Below are 19360 nucleotides of genomic sequence, written 5' to 3'. Positions count from 1 at the left end.
GGTGAGTAATCTTTATGCCGTTACTTCGTATCTACCCATGACAGAACGACTTTTTGCATGTGAGTACCCGTTGGAATAAAAAGATATGTATCTTCACGTAGTAAAACCGATTTCTCTTCAGAAGGTAATCGACGTGATAAAAAGCGTATTATACGTAGTGCATGATTAGAGATTCGATTTTATGCTCGAAGCACGTTTTAACGTAAAAATGCAATTGTTTATGAAATGGAGCAGTAAGAACATAACGATAACAGAACATAACGATTGGAATTAAAGAAACGATCAAACAATGAATTCTACGATTCCGTAAAAGTTTTAATTTTAAATTACATATTTTGATCGTAATTAAAAAAATTAAGAAATAGCGTTGTTTGTTCAACAATGAAACTCTGATGTGTAAATGTTACATTTCGAAACGAAACATAATATTTACATAGCAGATATAAATTCCGATAGCACAAACAATTTATATTACATAGATTGTTTGTGTACCTATACTTGTTTTCACTTATGTACTCTGAATTTGCAATACACATTTCCATGACACATTCCATAAGCTATCTCGATTCCCGAGAAGTATTATATAAACGTACGTTGTTTTCATAATATCAATTCAATTCAATCGCTGTGCTTCAGTTAAGAATCGTGCTGCATTCTTGCTGGAAGCGACGCGAACGAAGATCGATCGTTTTCATATTGCGCTGATTCTCTTCCATCGCGTTAGCTAGTGGTGTTGATCGAGGATCATCTTTTTGGTGAAACGCGTTGAGCGGATGGGCGGCTTCAGTTACACGCGCGGATAAAGCTGAAGAAGACGTACGAACGGACTTACAGCGGCGAACAAATGTTCCCACCGATAAACTGTTTGCGTTTCCGCTTGCAAGTATCGGTTTCTGTAAATCGTTCACGGTGATATTTTCGGTGCGCCAGGAATCCGGTCTGGCTATAACTCGCGATTCATTCATACATTTTTATTATATCGTTCACACAAGTAGGTTGCAAGTTTCTCGCGAATTTTCATAAATCCGCGCATTTTTGTAGACTACACGAATTTATTTCCGTATCTCGACTTTGTTGCTTTTCGATTTTTTTCTCATTCAACAGCAGGTATTAATCGATTATCATTCGATATTACAGCGATCAGATGCACTTGGAATTTTCCGTCACTTCTTTTCTCTCAAGTGTCTGCTGACGAATGCCGACAATAGCAATTATCTAAAGGTGCGTATCCACCAAAGAAACGTAGATAGAACAACATATGTGTTTTGTTTCCTATTTCCGTAAAAATTCCATTGTGTTTCTCGATGTTCTTCATTGTCACCAGGAACAAAAACATAAATTGTTTGTAGAAGTAACAAATATAGGCAACAGTCAGAAATTTGGTCAGAAAGTCGAAGTCTCTGACCGAAAACCAGGAACTTTAGCAAGCGTAGTTAAAACATGTAACTTTGTTGATTTGGTGAATACAGTAAGTTGCAGTAATGGAAACAAACTGTTGCCTCAATAACTGTAACTAAACTAAAATGTTCCTCCGAATTGAGTTTATTCGGTAGAGATAAATTGTTTCTACTAATTGCTATAAGTCAGTTGTTTCTAACAACAATAGGCAACAAAAAATTCTTTAATGTTGATGGATACGCACCTTTACAAGACGATATTGTGTTACTTTAACTCAACGAATGCTTATAATAGACGGTAACTCCGAGTTTTGGTTAATTCATGAAATTATTTCTGTAGATATAAAAATTGATATAAATACACGAGAATGATTTTGCTGAAATATTTATGAAAATATAGCTAGATCTGAAAATAATGTTGAACCATCAAGATAATTATGTAGAACGTTCAAACTGGTTGCTAGAATGTCAAAACTTTTTGTATTGCTTATGCTTGAGATTTCTATACAATTATTTTGATGATCCAACAAAATTATTTTTAAATTTATTTTGCTAAATATTTCAGTAAAATCGTTCTTTTCATATATGTAATTTTTGTTGATATTATAAATATTACAAGTACACTCACGTAACGACTAAAAAATTACATTGAAATCCGAAGAAATAGATCACATTGCAGTATTAATAGTATAGACATTTAAAGTACGAGTGAATTAGATTCACGATTCGTAAGAACCACTTTAAGTAATCGCGTTTAAGATCTACACGATTTCTGGATTTAATCCACTCTTTTACTTTGAATCTTTTATTTTTATCGTATAAATTTTGCTCAATCGACAATTTAGGTACGCTTGTAATGTGAAATTGTTCAAGCTCTTTTACAAATTATTTAGTTTGTTTCGATATCTTCGTTCAGTCTGTGAACTTGAACTGTAGACGTCGGAGAAAAGAACTTCTGATATTTTATAGAAAATCATTGAAAACGCGAACCGATAGTATACGATCCAAGAAGTCTGACGGCCGTCTTAACCATAAAGTTTCGAAACAACGAAGGCACAGAGGAAAGAGTACACATTTATCTTTCTTCGCCGATAGCTCATTTCCTCGGTACAATGGCAAGAACGCGTTCGCGCGAATCGAAGAACGAGTCGACGTCGTTCCGCCAGTGATTTCAGACATTGGTGTTCTATGAAAACTGCAGAAGTTCGTACGGGTGAACAGTTTAGAGGTCAGCGATTGCAGCTGGGCGGTAATATCGTTGATGTTTATCAACATCTGAAAAGGTGCACTCGATATTTTAAAATTGCAATGGTTGGTGCAGCTGAACGACCACCTTGAGTCCAACAAATGGGTCAGACGGGAATTGAAACTTTCGATTCGGCAACGTGAAACTGACTAAGAATTAAGATTAATTCGTCGCTTGTCTGCTGACCTTGGATTTGCTAATTATTCATTTGAGATAAATCTTCTGTATATTTTCCTATTAACGAGTATTATTTCTAGCGAAATATTAAGTGTGATATTCCGGATAATGGGATAAAATTAGAATCTATATTAATAAAAGCGAAATTATAATATCGCAAGTTTTATCCTATATCGATCACAATTAAATGTCACTGCATTAATTTTATATTCACATTGGATAATCTATTTTATCAATATTTATTATTCTATTTTAACTTAAAAATTATTTATACACGTTGTCACATTATGACTCATGCATTATTCTATTAAACTACAAAGTATGTCAAACACAAGCTCGATAAAGTCAGTAAAAGAAGCGATTTGTGTCGGTTTAAAAAATCAATAATAATGCACAATATGAACACGTTGGCGTAGTTAATATTATTTTCCTCGGTACGTGCATTTTACGTCGTTCGCAACAGTTTCGAGACAGCATATGACATTTTTCTTTTTGTAAACGATGGAAAAGTAACGCGCCGTAAATCACGAACCGAACACGTTGAATGATAAGGGAAGCCTTGACCCAAAAATTCGCGATGTTTATATGCTTATATAATTCCCTAATTCATAATCAAACATGCTCTTCTTGACATCTTGTTATCGGAGAAGTGGTTGTGAAGTGACAGCGCTTGTATTTCATTAAAAACGATCTTATCCGCTGACATCTCAAACTTTCCTTTCGACGTCATCTTACTTTTTGTGAATACTTTTTCAAATGTTGTCGACAGAATAACATCTTAAGAATTTTCTCAAATAGCGACTAATTGAATTATTGTATTCTTTTCGTTGTAACTAGAAACAGAAGTAAGTACTTTTTAAAAGATATCACGAGAAATTCTAGGAAATCATAGTATGCATCTAACTTTTGTAAGAGTATAATTTAAAATGCAAATAAAAAATTCGTTAACTGAAACTTAAATTGATTTATGTTGCGTGATTAAAATCATCTTATCTCTATCATATTCTTTAGCAAACTGCTTAAATAATGGATGTATAAAGTAAATTATTGATTATTTATTTATACTGTGTTTAGGGAGGAGCAATTCATAATTCATAGATTTGATTTTCCGTACATTTATATTTCTTGTTTTTTTTAGAAGGTTTCCTAAATGTCTTATAGCATGTTTGTTGAATAGTAAATTCTACAATCATTCTCTTTATGATCGAGTATTTCAAGATTTTGTATTATCATTTCTATTCCCTGTTATCATTGGAGGAAGGAGAATTCTCGTTGCATACTAATGCAAATTCTATCTGCCAATCTTCTTCACACTCAACGAAGCGCGTCGAGCGATAATCGATTCAAGCGAGTACCTGCTGTCAACCTTGAAAGGAAAGCAAGAGAGCATCGCCATCGGCTAGTCGTGAAGTTCCATTCTATCGAATGATGTTCGCGATTCACAATCGGAATTAATTCGCATTATTCGTTACAGTCTAAAAATCTTTAAAGTTCGGTATTTCATGCTTTATTCGTCTTCAAACATTTTGTAGATTGTATTAAAATAGGAAATGTATATTTCAGAAATCTGTTTCTCTGAAAATCAACAAATTCTAAATTTGTGTAAATATTCCACTTAATTATCTTAATTTGTTAAAAATTAGATGTAAAAACTATTATTCGTTATGAAATCTGAACTTTTAATTTTTTATGTTAATTTTTAATTTAAATTAAAATTAAATTATTTATTGTAGAATTATAACTTTTATTATATTATTAATTTAAAAGAAAAAATACATACTTGTTCTCTTGATCATTTTTTACATTATATTATAATGAATGATTATAAAATCTTTGTACAGCTTTAACTTTTATAATTTCCATTCTATTGGGTCATCTAAAAAGTATCCGCGGTACTTTGTCACTAGATATATGACCATCAACACACATCTAGTGACAAAAAACCGCGGATACTTTTTAGATGATCCAATATATATGATAAAGTTCTGTAAAAGGGATAAATTAAAGAATTTATTTTAGTTTTACAAACATTTTTTTCTTGAGAACGTTTCTTCTCAATATCGTCATTATATATACAAATCGAGATATGATTTCAAAGTTCTATGAATATATTCTACGAATTTTGATTTTGTATTTTGATTTTGTATTTGATTTACATTAATTATCTTAATCTATAAATTCTTTGAAGAATTTGTCGAGCAAATTTTTTGTTAAACAAAATAGATAATTTTAACATGTTCTCATAGAAAGAAATTGAATTAATGATCTCAAATCTGGTGAACATGATAGCTAAGAAATTCACTTCTTTTTATCCATTTGTTGAGAAAATTAGTATAAATTAATAAATAGAGAACTTACAAGAGAACTTGTAATAAATACTAAATTTTTACTAAATTTTAAAATTCTAATATTTTTTATACAAATTAATTTTATCATGTACTGATCGAAAGTTATGAAAGTTTATAGCTATATAAGGATTTTAAAATAATCCTGTGTACAATTATGTTTAGCGATATCGACAACATTAGAGAGAATATTAATGTTGATTATTACGTAACAATTACTAAGTTTACATATTTATTTTATTTAATTTTACTCGATCCATATAGTAAAAAAGATATAGTAAAGTTATAATTTAAAATAATAAAATAATTAATGTTTGATATTTGTGTTTAATTAATTCACTTTTATTAGTTGAGAAAAAAGATGTGACAGATGTGATCCCTTGCTGAAACTTAGCGCTTATAATTGTTGCAAATTACATTTAATTACGTATTAAATTCCCATCAGCGTGTCATTAATTAGGACCAAAATTGTGGATATTTTTCGTGGCTGTCTTCCTGTGTGAAAAGGTGTTGGCGAAAGTTTATCATACGGTACGAATAATTATAACGGTCAATTTGAATTATGTTTTAATTAGTTCGTAGCACGATAATTAACTCAAATCAAGTTAGTTTGTTCCTCGTGCGGTACAATATGCAGTACACTTATTATGTTTTCATTACATATAGTGTCTGCTCTATGCCAAATGCTGTTAACTTTCCTAAAAATTAAAAACATTAACATTTGCATATTATATTAGGTGTTGGAATTAATTCGTAGCGTTTTACAAGTGATGGGAAGTACTTAATGTATTTTTTAATGCTCATGTGAAATAAATAACATTCTTTCATTAAAAAACGCTACGAATTAATTCCAACACCTAATATTATTTTTGAACTTTTTATTTAACGATACGTTTGTAATTTTAATGATAAATTAATTGAAAACAAAACACAAGAATTTAAAAAAAGAATTTTAAAAAATAATTATATTTATATTTATTTTTTTATTGATATTATTATCAGCATTTTTTGAAAGAGGAATTATTTCACAACAACTTTGATAAATATAATATTATTTTTTTTTAATATTATATATCCTTTTATTGAAAACATATATTTTATGTGTATGAAAAGCTAAAAAGAAAGATTTATTTCTTATCTATTTCTGTCTTTATATAAAGCGACTTTACTGGTTACTTTGTTATGACGTGCTTTGATTTACCTGAAGATAATTTCATCGTGACTTAGAAAGTAAGATATTGCGCATATAATATCGCAATTATGATTTTGTAATGAAATACGTCGCTGATCAGCATGATTTGCGTTGGCAATTAAAATCAATGGAGAGCGAAATGAGCGAGATATTTACAATCGAAATAAATCACGTTAGTATTAAAATCGCGTGAGACAATGGATCGGTTCATCAATTTTGCAAAGTATAATAAATAACGTGCAGATAAAATTTGATTGTGTGGTTATACACAAAATGCGAACGCCAAGTCTAATATAAGCTGTGGTTAGAATGCTTTATGAAATATTCTGTGATCAGCATAAATACAATATTACGATGAGAATTGGAAGAGGTGATGACATAAATTGAAAATCCTAGACAAGTACATACGTCAATAGTGTTTTTTCTCGCGAGAAGAAAGAAATAAAAAAATATTTCCTCGTACAAGAATTTGTGAAGTCACTTGTAACACAAGTATATTTTAAAAAATATCTCGGAAATGTTACAATACTTAAAAGATTTTTTCTCAAAAATATCTTTCATTAGAAAATTTAATCTTCTTTTTATAATTCTAAATTCGGCAAAATGAGTTGATAAAGTTTATTTGTAATATTTTTAAAGATTTGTTCATTATTGTCGTATGGGAAAAAACGTTGTTGAAGTAAAAAATTCTTGACATATGATTTATAAAAAAAAAATTTTATAATTTTAAATATAATTTTGAAAAATTTATATTCTAAAATGTCAATTTTCGTTAATGCATGATGAACATAATAAAAAAAAATCAGTGATCCTGAATATATTACAACAATGAATTGTCAGTTTATTACATAAATAAGATAAATCGGAGATATGAGACGTACGTGAGTAAAAATAATTTATTGATATTTAATAACTTTCTATAATTAATGTGCATAATAAATCAAAATAAAATAATGTACTTTTCAAATATTGCTCTAAACAAAACATGCTAGAGAACTTGCATTCACGTTCCCATTAGATTAATTGTCAGTAATCTGTACGATAAAAATTAAAGTAATTATCATTAAAACGCAGATAACATCTAGATTCTATATTCAGATAACTGTTTTAAGTTCTAAGAAGACAATTTATTAAGAATTATAAAACGTACTTAGTTGTTGCTATTTTAAGAACGTAATCATATCAAAATTTATCAGTGATAAGAAATTATTTTTGCAATCATGTAATCATATTCTCGCTAAATATATATATATATATAATGTACAGTGAAATTATGGAAAAATAGAATTGCAATTATTGCTGATAGAAAATGATTAAAAATATAGATTAACATACATTATTTATATATTCGTTGTTAAAATACAGTTAAAATCGATATATATTATCTCTCATAAAGGGAATCGATTTTATCAAAATTAAATTTAATAATGTTAATTAATGACTAATGCAGTAAGTGATAACTCCGAAAATTTTCATAATTAAAAACTTTTCTAATTTATCTATTATTTATAATAGGCACGGGGGTTGATTACCGCACATTATATTGATACGGAGAATGATGACAAGGTCTTGTTCGATGTTTTTATTATGCAACATTAATGTACACCTTTTCGTACTTTTGTGACGCCGGTTGTCATTAATATTCCTCAGCAGATGTCGCACGCATGGAATGTCAAATGAAAAGCGACGTTGTTCGATGCAGGCTTTCTCAAGTTACTACTGCTTATAACGCGTTCGTTTCTTTGTCTTTATCTCGCTATAGACTACGCAAGGACTCTTGATAATCCGAAGAGTCGAAAACTCGAGGAAGTATTCATCAAATCATGTTCACCGCGAAGGTGAATAAGCAACCACGTAAGTACACCGGGGATTTCGTGCATATATTACAACGAGCGCGTCATTCGCATCTTTTAATTAGAGGGACATTCGAAGTCGCTCGATATCTACAAGTGGTTTTTCATTATTCGAAATGATATCATACAGAATGACTCATCACGTTGCATGATGAATCTAAGTAAACATTTCGATCTATCATAGATGAATGTTCGTGCCAGCGTGAATGTAACTCGTGCCAGCGCGTTACGTTGTTTTTGCCATATTTTTTATTTTACAAATAATTGATTTTACATTTATGTTGTATAACAAGCCCATTTTCTGAAGTATTCTTTTGGTATACAATAATCTTTAAGCAAAAAAGATGTAATGATATTCTCTCTCTCTCTCTCTCTCTCTCTCTCTCTCTCTCTCTCTCTCTCTCTCTCTCTCTCCCTCTCTCTCTCAATAATTTGTAATTGAAATTATATATGCAAAGATTTTTCTTAATTTGTAAATAGTAATGATTTAGAATAATTTTATATTTTTTAATCTTATTTTCAAAATTCTAAACTTGAAAATTTTTTTTAAAATAAAAACTAATAACTAAAACTTTAGTAGACTCTACGAGTCGTATAGTTCTTTTAGAAACAATAAATTCTTATTATTAGAGTTAAATATGAAAGAGTGAGATCTTGGAGAATAAAATGATATTATTAAACAAATTTCGTAATAAAATAATATTGTTTAATATTTTTAATTTTATGTTTTGAGAATTTTGAATACAATAATAATTAATATACGTTAATCAACGATATAATGAAGAGTAAATGATTTTTATTAAACAACTACATACGAGTATGACTGCGTTGAAAGTGAATATTTTGGATATTCAATTATCTCTCCGCCTCTCCCCCCCCCCCCTCCGAATTATTGGAACATTGTTTTAGTCATCGTAACCCGACGAATAATTTAGTGATTGATCGGCGAAACAATTTCAAATAGCTTTTTATTGGTCGACGATTTTCTAGCGTATAGAGACGATTTTTAATCACGCAATTCTAATTGATTGCAATCAATATAATTGCTTTATTGAATATATATTGATCTATCGAACATCATTTTTTTCTCTCTTTCCATCGCTATATCGACACTAACGATTAAATTCGATGTAATTCCAGTTTTAGATTTTCATATTGCGAGAGTTAAATTAAAGTATTAAATTAAATCGGTTACGCGCGATCTACGTGGTCTCCGAAAACGTTTCGCCGAATTTGCACTGATGAAAAAAAGATACCTGTAAAATAATGCAATCTAAAAATTATATCAGTATTATAATTAAATTCGAACTCTGATCGAACACACTAGAATCACGTAAACCATTGAAAAAGTATCTCTTTATCCGATTGCATACGCTCGCACGGATTTTCGAGATGGAAGTTTATAATTCCGTTGGATCGTAAATCGTCGTTTTACGACGAGATATACCAGACAGACGCTACGAGTTTCGCCGATCTTTTTTATCCCGTCTGAGTTCACGAAGGTCGGATCTATTCAATAATATCGTCAGGCTGACATTTAATACGTATAATCGTAACGGAGGACACGACTTTTCCTCCATTTTCCGTCATTTTTGGAATACGCTCCTTTAATCTCTTATGTGATATAACTCAGATAATACAAAAATATTAATCTCTTATATGATTATCCAAAAAAGAATTTATATATTATTTATTTTTAAAAGATTGAATGATTTTAAAAATAGTAATCTTACACTGAGAAAAAAAATTAGTAAATTTTAATAAATATTTCTTTGAATAGTTTTAGCGGAATATTTAGGTATTTACGTAAAATAAATATTTAGATAAATGAAAAAGAAATGATAGTTAAATCGAACTAATAGTTCTTGTATCTAATAAATATGTATTTACATTTAGTAAATATTCCGTTTGGACTATATACTTAAAGAAATATTTATTAAAATTTAGTAAATTTTTTCTCTGTGTAGGAGTATTATAATTTATTTTTTTATTACCGAAATAATTTCTGAATACTAAAATTCTTAAAAGTTCGAGTTCTAAAATTTTATTATATATTAAATTCGACCTTTTGGCAAATTTAATATTTAGTCTTAAAAAATTTAAACGAATACAATGTTTAATTCAACATTGTATAAGAAATTAAATTAAATCCGCTTCCACAAGTTTGTATTTCACACGATTTAAAGGGTTAAATGGTCAATTTATCTTCGTTGTTTTCTATGATTTCGACGGTTTAGTCTTTCGTATTCGAGCGTAGTATTTTCGTTGCGCAGATGTTCACGTAGAAAAACACAATTTTGAGTCGCTGCATCAATTTGTAGAACGGATAACATAAGCACAAGTGTTACGATGAAAAAGAAGAGACTTATCACATGGCAAAATTATTATTCTTATGACTAATCGGTTGAAATTGCCACGTGGCGCTGATGCTTCCAAGAAATCTGACATAATTTATATATTGCTTTTTAATTCGGTCATATATCAATTTTCGTCAAGGACATATATGTGTTGTTTATGTTTCTTGATCGATTAGTGATTGCACTGACTTGCAGTTAAACAAGAAGAGATTTTAAAAAATAAAGAAAAATTAATTTTATTCGATTTATTATTTGTGAAAAATGGATAATTTATGAACATTTTATTTGCATCATATAAAATACGATACTGTTTATTCTCAAATATTACAGCACTTTGTGTTATCGAAATATATTACTTAGATCAATAATTACTTCTTTTTGAAAACTTTTGAATGCAATTGTTTAGTATCACATGTAAATAATTTCATATCAATAGCAAAAATCTTTTTGTTTAAATGAAAAGGAAGCAGGTTTGTGATTTAAAAAGAAAGAATTTAGTCCCATTTATGATTTTGGTAGCCATGTCGTAAGCCTGTTTTATGATACATAAATGCGATGACAAATACATATCTGATAAAGTATATTTAATTAATTAAGGCTCTCTAATACGCAAATTATTCCAACACTGTGAAATATTTTTCTACGAGTAGTTTCAATGAGTACAGATTTAGCAAAGATAACATCATTGTGTATTTTATTTATAGACCTGATTAGATCTACAACAAAGAATTTCTAAAACCTATCATAATCTTTTAATAATAATATAACTATCATACACATGAAATATTTTACAGAATTACGAATCTAATAAATGTAATTTACTTAATTAAAAAGAAAATTTTATTTTAATTTATATTGAGATTTTAATTCGTATTTATTTATTTTTATTTTTTATTTTTAATAGGTTTAAGAATAACTTTCGAATTGCTTAAGGAGATGTTATAGTGACGGCCGAACTTCGAAGGAATTATCAATTTCACCGATTGAATGCGATATATTTACATACGATTTTTAATTATTTTCAGATATATAACTAAAAGTTTCTATATTTGAATAATATAAAGAAATATTTAAAAATTTTCAGTTTATGATTTTAAAGTTTACAAGAAAAATAAATAAAAATATGATCCAACAGTGTACGTACGAGATTAGGTACACTCAGATAGTACAGTAGATTTTTTTTTTTATTTATTTCTTTTGTAAAGAGAAATTTAAAATCATAAACTTAGTTTGATTACATACTTAAAATAATTTATTCTCATATCATTTAAAATATTTATACGTTCGCTACGCGAATTTTATTATATATAAAATATTAATTATAAGTATAAATTATAATATTTTATGTAGAGAAACTCGACAAATTAAATAAGATTACTTATGAATTAAGCTTTACTATGAGATTTGTTTGGAAATAATTTTCGAATCGTCGCGAGTTTACTCCGCGCTTTCGCGCACAGCGATCGATCGTCAAGCGTGGGAATGTCACTGCGCGATCAGCTGTCTAACTACAAGGCCGCCACGGAGGAGATACTTACACCCGTTTCCACGACATTTCCGCCCTGTCGTTCACCGAGACGAAGTTTCCGCGCATTTTCCTAATGAAGGCTACGATTAACAAGGCAGGCGGATGAATGTCTAGAATGGTGCAAACAATTGGTCAATTCGCCCGCGTATCCAATTACGAAATTGGCAACGATGAAAACACGGACCGGACTCTTAATTTGATTCAGCCAATTAGAGCCCTCCCGTTGTCCGTCCGTGGAGGCTGAATACGCTCTCGCTCGTTGAGAACATTTCTGCAACAAACAACGTCGCGCTCTTTGTTCTGTTCAAGATAGTATCCCTCTTGCGCCCGACAAGCATTTTTTTTTCGAAGCATTATATATTTAAATTGCTACCTCCGAAAGTCGATTAATGAAGTTTTTCTTTTTTCGGATTCTTTTACGAAAACAGATTTGAGTTGTAATTAAAACTTGAATAAAAAATACGGAATAACGGACACTTTACGAAAGAATCTTCGGAAATTGTTTCTTCACTTTACAGTTGACAGTTTAATCTTGTAAATAAAAAGCTGTTTACCTAAAGTTTATTTCTCATGGTATCTATATGTTACGTCAAAGTTTTTTTTAATTAATGCAATGGAAAGCAGTTAATTTACAGAACTGTAAATTTCACCGTACTTTTGCGTAATTTCTCTTTCTTGCTCTATTTAATTTAATTCTTACAAAACAAAAAGTAAAAGGGGATGCTGCGCTTTGACGAACGTAACTAGAGTATAAAAAAAGTTGGCTAAACTTATCAACATTGATATATATAGCAATTATTAATATATTATTAATATTAATTATTAATATTAATTCCTTAGAAGATTATTTACTTACGTATTAAAATATTTATTTACATTGTTATTTACTTTTTAATTAATAAAGTATTGATATAATAAAAAAATATGTTATATAAATAATGCAACATAAAATAATTACTGATGTGATTGCAATATAAAAAAATTATTTAAATGCAAAATCTGTTTGGGGGTGCATGCTTATTTATTTACACTCACGAAAACTATTGGCATGCCATGCATCGCAGGATACAACAGCCCCTATAAGTAAATCTGAGTAAATGTCGAATAAACAAACGGGTGTGGTCAATCTCTTGATGGTCTAGAATCGGGTCAAGAGCAGAGAGCCAAGATGTATGGCGATTGCCGGAAAAAATATCTCGCGGCCGACCGTGAATTAAATGGCAGTCTGATATCGCGAATTGTGTAATCAATTTTAAGTGGCTGTTTGAACGCGATATCTAGGAATATCGGGACATTCGAACGTTGATACTCGGATACGATCGAGATTCTTGGAATATATTTTTCTATTTTGTTTTTTCTCGATTTTTTATCCCTAAGTGGCAAAATATGTCGCAATTAATTAACTTATCATTTATACAACTTTTTTCGTTTTAATTGTTTATCTTTCGAATAAGTTATAAATTAATGTTTATCTGCTTATTTTTATATAGATACTTCATGAGTTTTATGACCGTTATCATTATTATCAATCATAATCTTATCATCCTTGAAGATAATATCAATTTATATTAACAAATTTATGATGAAAGCACGTGTCATAGTGTCACAATATTTATTGTATAAATATTACAACGAATATATTTATTTCAATGAGTTTCTTTATGTATTATTGTCATACTTTTCAATCTAAAATTGAAAAGGGAGAAAATTTATCTCTTTAAATTTGCAAAGGCGAACTTATAAGACCATAAATAATGCAAGCAAACTTTTTCTTCTATAAATCAATATGATATTTCTTGTGCAATAATAATTTCAACGAAATTATCGATATATCTTTCACTGGTATTAAAACTGTTATTATGTTTTACTTTGTTTTATCAATCTCGAATGGACTACTATTAAATTGATAAACTTGATTATTTTGTTAAAATAGATTTACACAATGTGATTTTAAAAGCCCTTGATATATAAGTTTAAGAATGTCTAAAAAAAATTATACAAAAAACACAACAGGACCAGACATGATCATACTAGGAACATAAAAAAATTTTGAAATCTATCTGCAATCAAACTTTAATCTCCTATTATTAATTGATTATCTTATACTTATTCATAAAAATTCATAGTATTTTAAAATGTTTGATTATCTAAATTTTTTATCTAATTGTATTACAGTTATAGTTTCTTACATTCTTCTAAAAATAGATTTCTTAGTATCTTTTTAAATTTGTTCTATAATTTATATATAGATGATGCAGAAATTAACCACATATTTTCCAACAATAAATTATACGTATGACTTTATATCGGCCATATGTTTATCTTAACTATAATCGCTCCGAAATTTTCTTAACTTCCCTTCAACTATATACTTTGTGAAAAATTATTTATGACAAATTCTTTTCACAACATGACCTAAATTTAAATTAACATAATCTTAATTTTCGAATTTGATCTTCAAAATGAAAAAAACCATTCACTCAGAATACATTAATTTTAAGCAAAGATACAATAATTTACATTACACTGGATCCGAATACCAGTTAAAAAAATTCAGAAATAACGAATATTAATTAAGATTAAATTCAATTTATCAAATAGTTAAAATTTAATTTACTCAAGTGTTTGCTCGAAATTATTGAATTTTGCATAACCTCTCATTTTTAAGAAAACAGGCAAGTCTACAATGCAATTGAATTTTTTTAACGTGAAGTCTGAAGTCTTTTTAAAAACGCAATAAATATTTAACAATTTGTGTTTATATCGCACTTTGCGCCATATATAACCATATATATCTATAAACCTAAATTAAAGTTGTTTGTGACCTCCGTGAAGAAGAGATAAATCTTAAAATAAGCAACTATTATCATTAAAAATCTCATATTAATACTCCTACGCTTCAAAGATTCACCCTGGATCCATAAGAAACATCTAAGAAACGTTAAAATTTAAATGTCACTTTCTGACATTTTTATGAAATCTTATGAAAAAATAACTGCTACCTGAGCTGGATCAAAGAATCCTATAAACAGACGGCCATGATCATGCACAGATTTCTTCTTCCCGAAACGAGAATCAGGATCGGTCAGATTTCGTGCGTATCCTCTCGTACACGCGTTTGTCGCGACTCGAGGTGGGGGATGCGCCGCGAAAGAGAGAGACAGTCGTGCGAGGCGGGCAACGCGGCACGCGTATAAATACAAGCGGTCGCGTTCGCTCGCGCTTAGTTGCTACGATACTCGATTCACGTGGCGGCCGTTGATCGAGCTCGTCCTCGATTCATGCTAGCAAGTCTCGTCCGACGTTCTCCCGTGTATCCTGTATACGCTTTCGACGTATTTCGTGTATTGCGTGCGTGTGCGTGACGTACCTGCGTGCGTGCAGTTTGATAACGAGAGCGAGTCGAAGGGAAAATAAAGAGGACGCGAGAAAGAGCGGCTATTCTTCGCCCGACTCCGATCATCCAGTGTCTCAATCGCGCGTATGTTCAGAGAGAAACGCACGGAGAAGAGAATACGTATTTTATCGACAGGATATAAAGGGAGAAGAAAGGGCCTTATGCCTGTCTCCCCGAGAAGCTCGTCCTTGCATTTTCGTCGTGATGCGAAACAACGAAGTCTCATTCCTGCCGCCCTCGGCAGGCGATGGCTGGTCGAGATGAAGACGGAATGAACCAAGAGTCTCGAGAATCGGCCGAAACGAGAATTCGCTTATATAGAAACATCCCTCTATTTTTCGAAAATCTAAGTGAAATTCGTCAATCGGATCGCTAAGTGTCTAAAAACGGAGCATTTCGCGCCAGGTACAGAGGACTAAATAAATAATAAATAAATAAATAAATACGGATCTCTCCAGGTGGGTCAACGATCGGCGGCGCAGATCTCAACGCGTTCTCCTCTCCACGGGCGTATCCGCAGATCAAGAGCACGTACGCACACACGCATTGGCGTACTCCTACGTAGGTAGCACGCGTTTCGCGAGAGTGACCGCATCGACGGCGTCGTCGGCGTCGGGAGTGAAAAGGCGGTCGACCGTTCAGCTGCTTTCACCTGACGCGAGCCGCGCCGCGCCGGTGGAATAATGCCGTTGATCGCGCTTTAACGCTCCGTGTCGCCGTACCTTCGTCTTATCTCTGTGAGAATGACAGCCGTAAGTCATCGATAACTGTCGCCGGATAATATTTCTTCACGGCAAATCGTCTTCGTTTGATTGAGAAAGGCGATAAGCTTGTCCAATTTGGTGCAACTGGCGAGAAATTGTGCAAATCTTATCGCACAACCTGGACCGGATATCATCACCTGGACCACGAGTCAAATCGACAAACTACACGAGAGAAAATCTATTCCCTCTGCGACGCTTTGGAATTTGTGAACACCGCAGCGTAACCTTCGACGGCCTCGCCAGTACATAATATTAAATAGACAACGGCGAAAGATCGTAGCTGATTCTCGTGACACGTGACTCTCTTTGCCCGCGAATACTTGGAATCTATGGAATCTGCTGGATATGATGGATACTCAATCCGTAAATATTTAATCGTGAATGTCACTTTTCGACGGCTTGTTTGCTATAAATTATTACGTTTTTAATCTTATGATTGCCTATCATTTATAATTTCGTGGCGCAAGATGACGACAAAATAAAGTCGAAACGATCCATATTCTGTATATTAGTGAAAGACCAGTTAAAAATTTTACTCTTTTGATATTTAAATTATTTTGATTGAGTTTTTTAAATTTTGACTCATTTGTGTGTTGATCTCTCTCTGCTATTATTATAAATTATTCGGTCAATGCCATTGAGACTATTCGGTAGTCGTCTCGTAGAGTTAGCGAATATTTTACACATTATTTGACCTTCAAGGATGTCTCCGGCGAGATATCTGAGATATTAACGACTTCGCAGAAGAGAGCGATCCATCCGATGTGATTATTTTATCCTCGTTCGATCTTCAACGGCCTTGCTGCTGTAAGGCGTTAACCCGACGTTAGCGGTATCAACAGAAAGCCAACGGTCTTTCACAACGGTCTTCTCGGTACACAGCCAGTAAATACTTAATCTAGACGCGAGCTGACCCTCGGTGACCTCGATACAAGATACTAACTCGACATTTCCGACGCTTTCTGTGATGCGCATTACGCGACTATAAACTACTCGTCATATGGACGTGGTCATTCCAGTTAGTATGGAAACAGCCAAGATGTACATCAGCGAACCGCAGAACGGTCACACGACCACCAAATACGCCTCGACCAACTCCATCCCGGCGATGATGGAGCAGGAATCGTCGCTGGCGAGGATCCTCGGCGCCGTCGGAAGGCATCGCGAGAACGCAGCGATCCTGCGGGATACAAAGACTCGCCGGCACAGCGTTCTGGAGGATCTGAAAGCTCGACGAGACAGCCTGATCCAAAGGGCTCGTAGGGTCAGCATGTTTGAGGAGAAGGAGAATAGCGCCAAGGACACTGCTAAGGACAACATCAAGATCGACGTGAAAGATAACAATGCGAAGGAGAAGGCAAAGGATAAAAGGAGAGGCAGCGAAAGTGGCAGGAGAGGCTCGGTGTTCTACGTGTCTGAGGATCTGCTGGAGGAGAATCAGGAAGTATTGGAGAACGAAGATCGTGACCGCTTGGCTCAGGAGGCCAAAAAGGCACGTCGGAAATCCTGGCATCCACTCGTGAAGCCGCCCAAGCTGGATCGGAAAAGAAGGAAGGGCGTGGTGTCTGGTGTTCCCTCTGGTGTACCCTCGGAGATTGGCAGCACAGAGGGACTTTTTTCGCCAAATTATCCGCGACAGAAGAGGCCATCCTGGTGGAATATTTTCATACCGGAGTCCAGGTACTTATCGCGATTGTTTGATAATTCGATTGCTGCGCGTGAGTACTTGTTGTTTTGCGAATGATCACGTACTCATTGTAGCAATCTCTGAGTGAATATTCCGAGAATTTAATTTTTTAAAGACTAATTGAGACAAGCGAAAGTGAGACACATAAATTTTCAGAGAAATCTTATCAAAATGTACAACTGTAATTGAATGAATCACATATGAATTCAGCGTCATAAATATATGATAATATTTTCATTATAACGCATGTTCTCAGTAACATCATACATCAAATAAGAGAGAGAAAGAATTTGCGACGCGACTGGGAACATAAATTTCGCCATAATTCGTTTCATATTTATGTCTCTTAATTATTTGACTGTAAATAAATTTCACTGATAATCATTTTGAATGACTTATTCGTATATCAATTGCAGTTTAATAATCATTAAACGATCGTCGCGGAGTCGTAAAAACATGTCTCGAGACACTGCTCGAGAAAAGCTTGCGCGATGAAATATAAGTAAACGATACTTTAACGTCATAATGATCGGTACATGCAATAATTCCAAATATTAATATCCAATTTACAGTAACTTTCGTAATGATATATGTATTCACGTTTCTGGCTGGCCTTCAATATATGGACAAAAATTACGATTAAGATAATGAGAGAGAGAGAGAGAGAGAGAGAGAGAGAGAGAGAGAGAGAGATGCTGAATCTGAATATTTTATTAATTCTCAATAATGTCCAATAATTCAACAAAAATTACGCCTTCCAACGTTTCGATGCCTTCAACTGAATATTTCACCTGTCATGTCGCATAATGTTAAATTTTTATGATATCATAATTAATTTGTATCACCAAATGATTTTAGGTGCTATAATACGCAGTTATAATAATAATAATATATTGCAATGAATGATTTTAAATTATCATTACATGAATATAAATAGTCGTGATGATATATTGTTCGTCATATTAGAGATCATACCGTTATCAATCTGTTATGTAAGCACCCGACACGTGAATTCGATTCTGAGTGAAAAGTCTCGAATAAACACGTGCCGTTTAGGTAAATATTTTGGGATGTCAATGGCATTGAAGTCATAATCTGGAAATCGCGGAAATCTTTTGTCGTTCACCAGACGAGAAATATTATTGTTTTAGATAACGATTCTTTATAATGATCACAGTATTTTGCAAAAATAACGATAATTTCTTATAGATATGACGCATATGTATAAACGAGATTCTGAAAGCATCAATAAAAATAATATTAACAAATAAAAAGCTGTAAAGTTTTTTTGCTCAAACAGTTGAATCTTGCCTTTTATTTTATAAAACTTTATTTGATATTTAAGTAAACATATTTAATCGTGGTTTGTTTTTCCATAATACACAGTCTTTTTGACAGAAAAGATTGGACAAAGAAT

The 19360-nt window shown here is 32.0% G+C and overlaps 1 protein-coding gene across 16 annotated transcripts in view; it reads left to right on the top strand.

Moving 5' to 3' along the window:
• mtd (TLD domain-containing protein mustard) overlaps nt 1-19360 on the top strand; it is a 155456-nt gene that overhangs the window by 50468 nt on the left and 85628 nt on the right. For 3 of the 16 annotated variants that reach the window (XM_087404473.1, XM_087404471.1, XM_087404474.1), the window contains exon 1: nt 13032-17936. The exons of 7 other annotated variants lie outside the window; for them this stretch is intronic. In XM_087404473.1, the coding sequence (XP_087260599.1) occupies nt 17257-17936 (680 nt within the window). In that variant the 5' untranslated portion in view covers nt 13032-17256. Of the gene's footprint in view, nt 1-18; nt 60-13029; nt 17937-19360 lie in introns of those variants that run through there. 6 more of the 16 variants (XM_087404476.1, XM_087404470.1, XM_087404489.1 and 3 more) reach the window with 5 other exon arrangements.

The sequence above is a fragment of the Acromyrmex echinatior genome, chromosome 3, assembly GCF_024713525.1.
Source record: "Acromyrmex echinatior isolate Ae372 chromosome 3, ASM2471352v2, whole genome shotgun sequence".
Lineage (NCBI taxonomy): Eukaryota > Metazoa > Arthropoda > Insecta > Hymenoptera > Formicidae > Acromyrmex > Acromyrmex echinatior.
The sequence above is the reverse complement of the archived record's forward strand: the minus strand, read 5'-3'. Positions and strand labels throughout refer to the sequence as shown.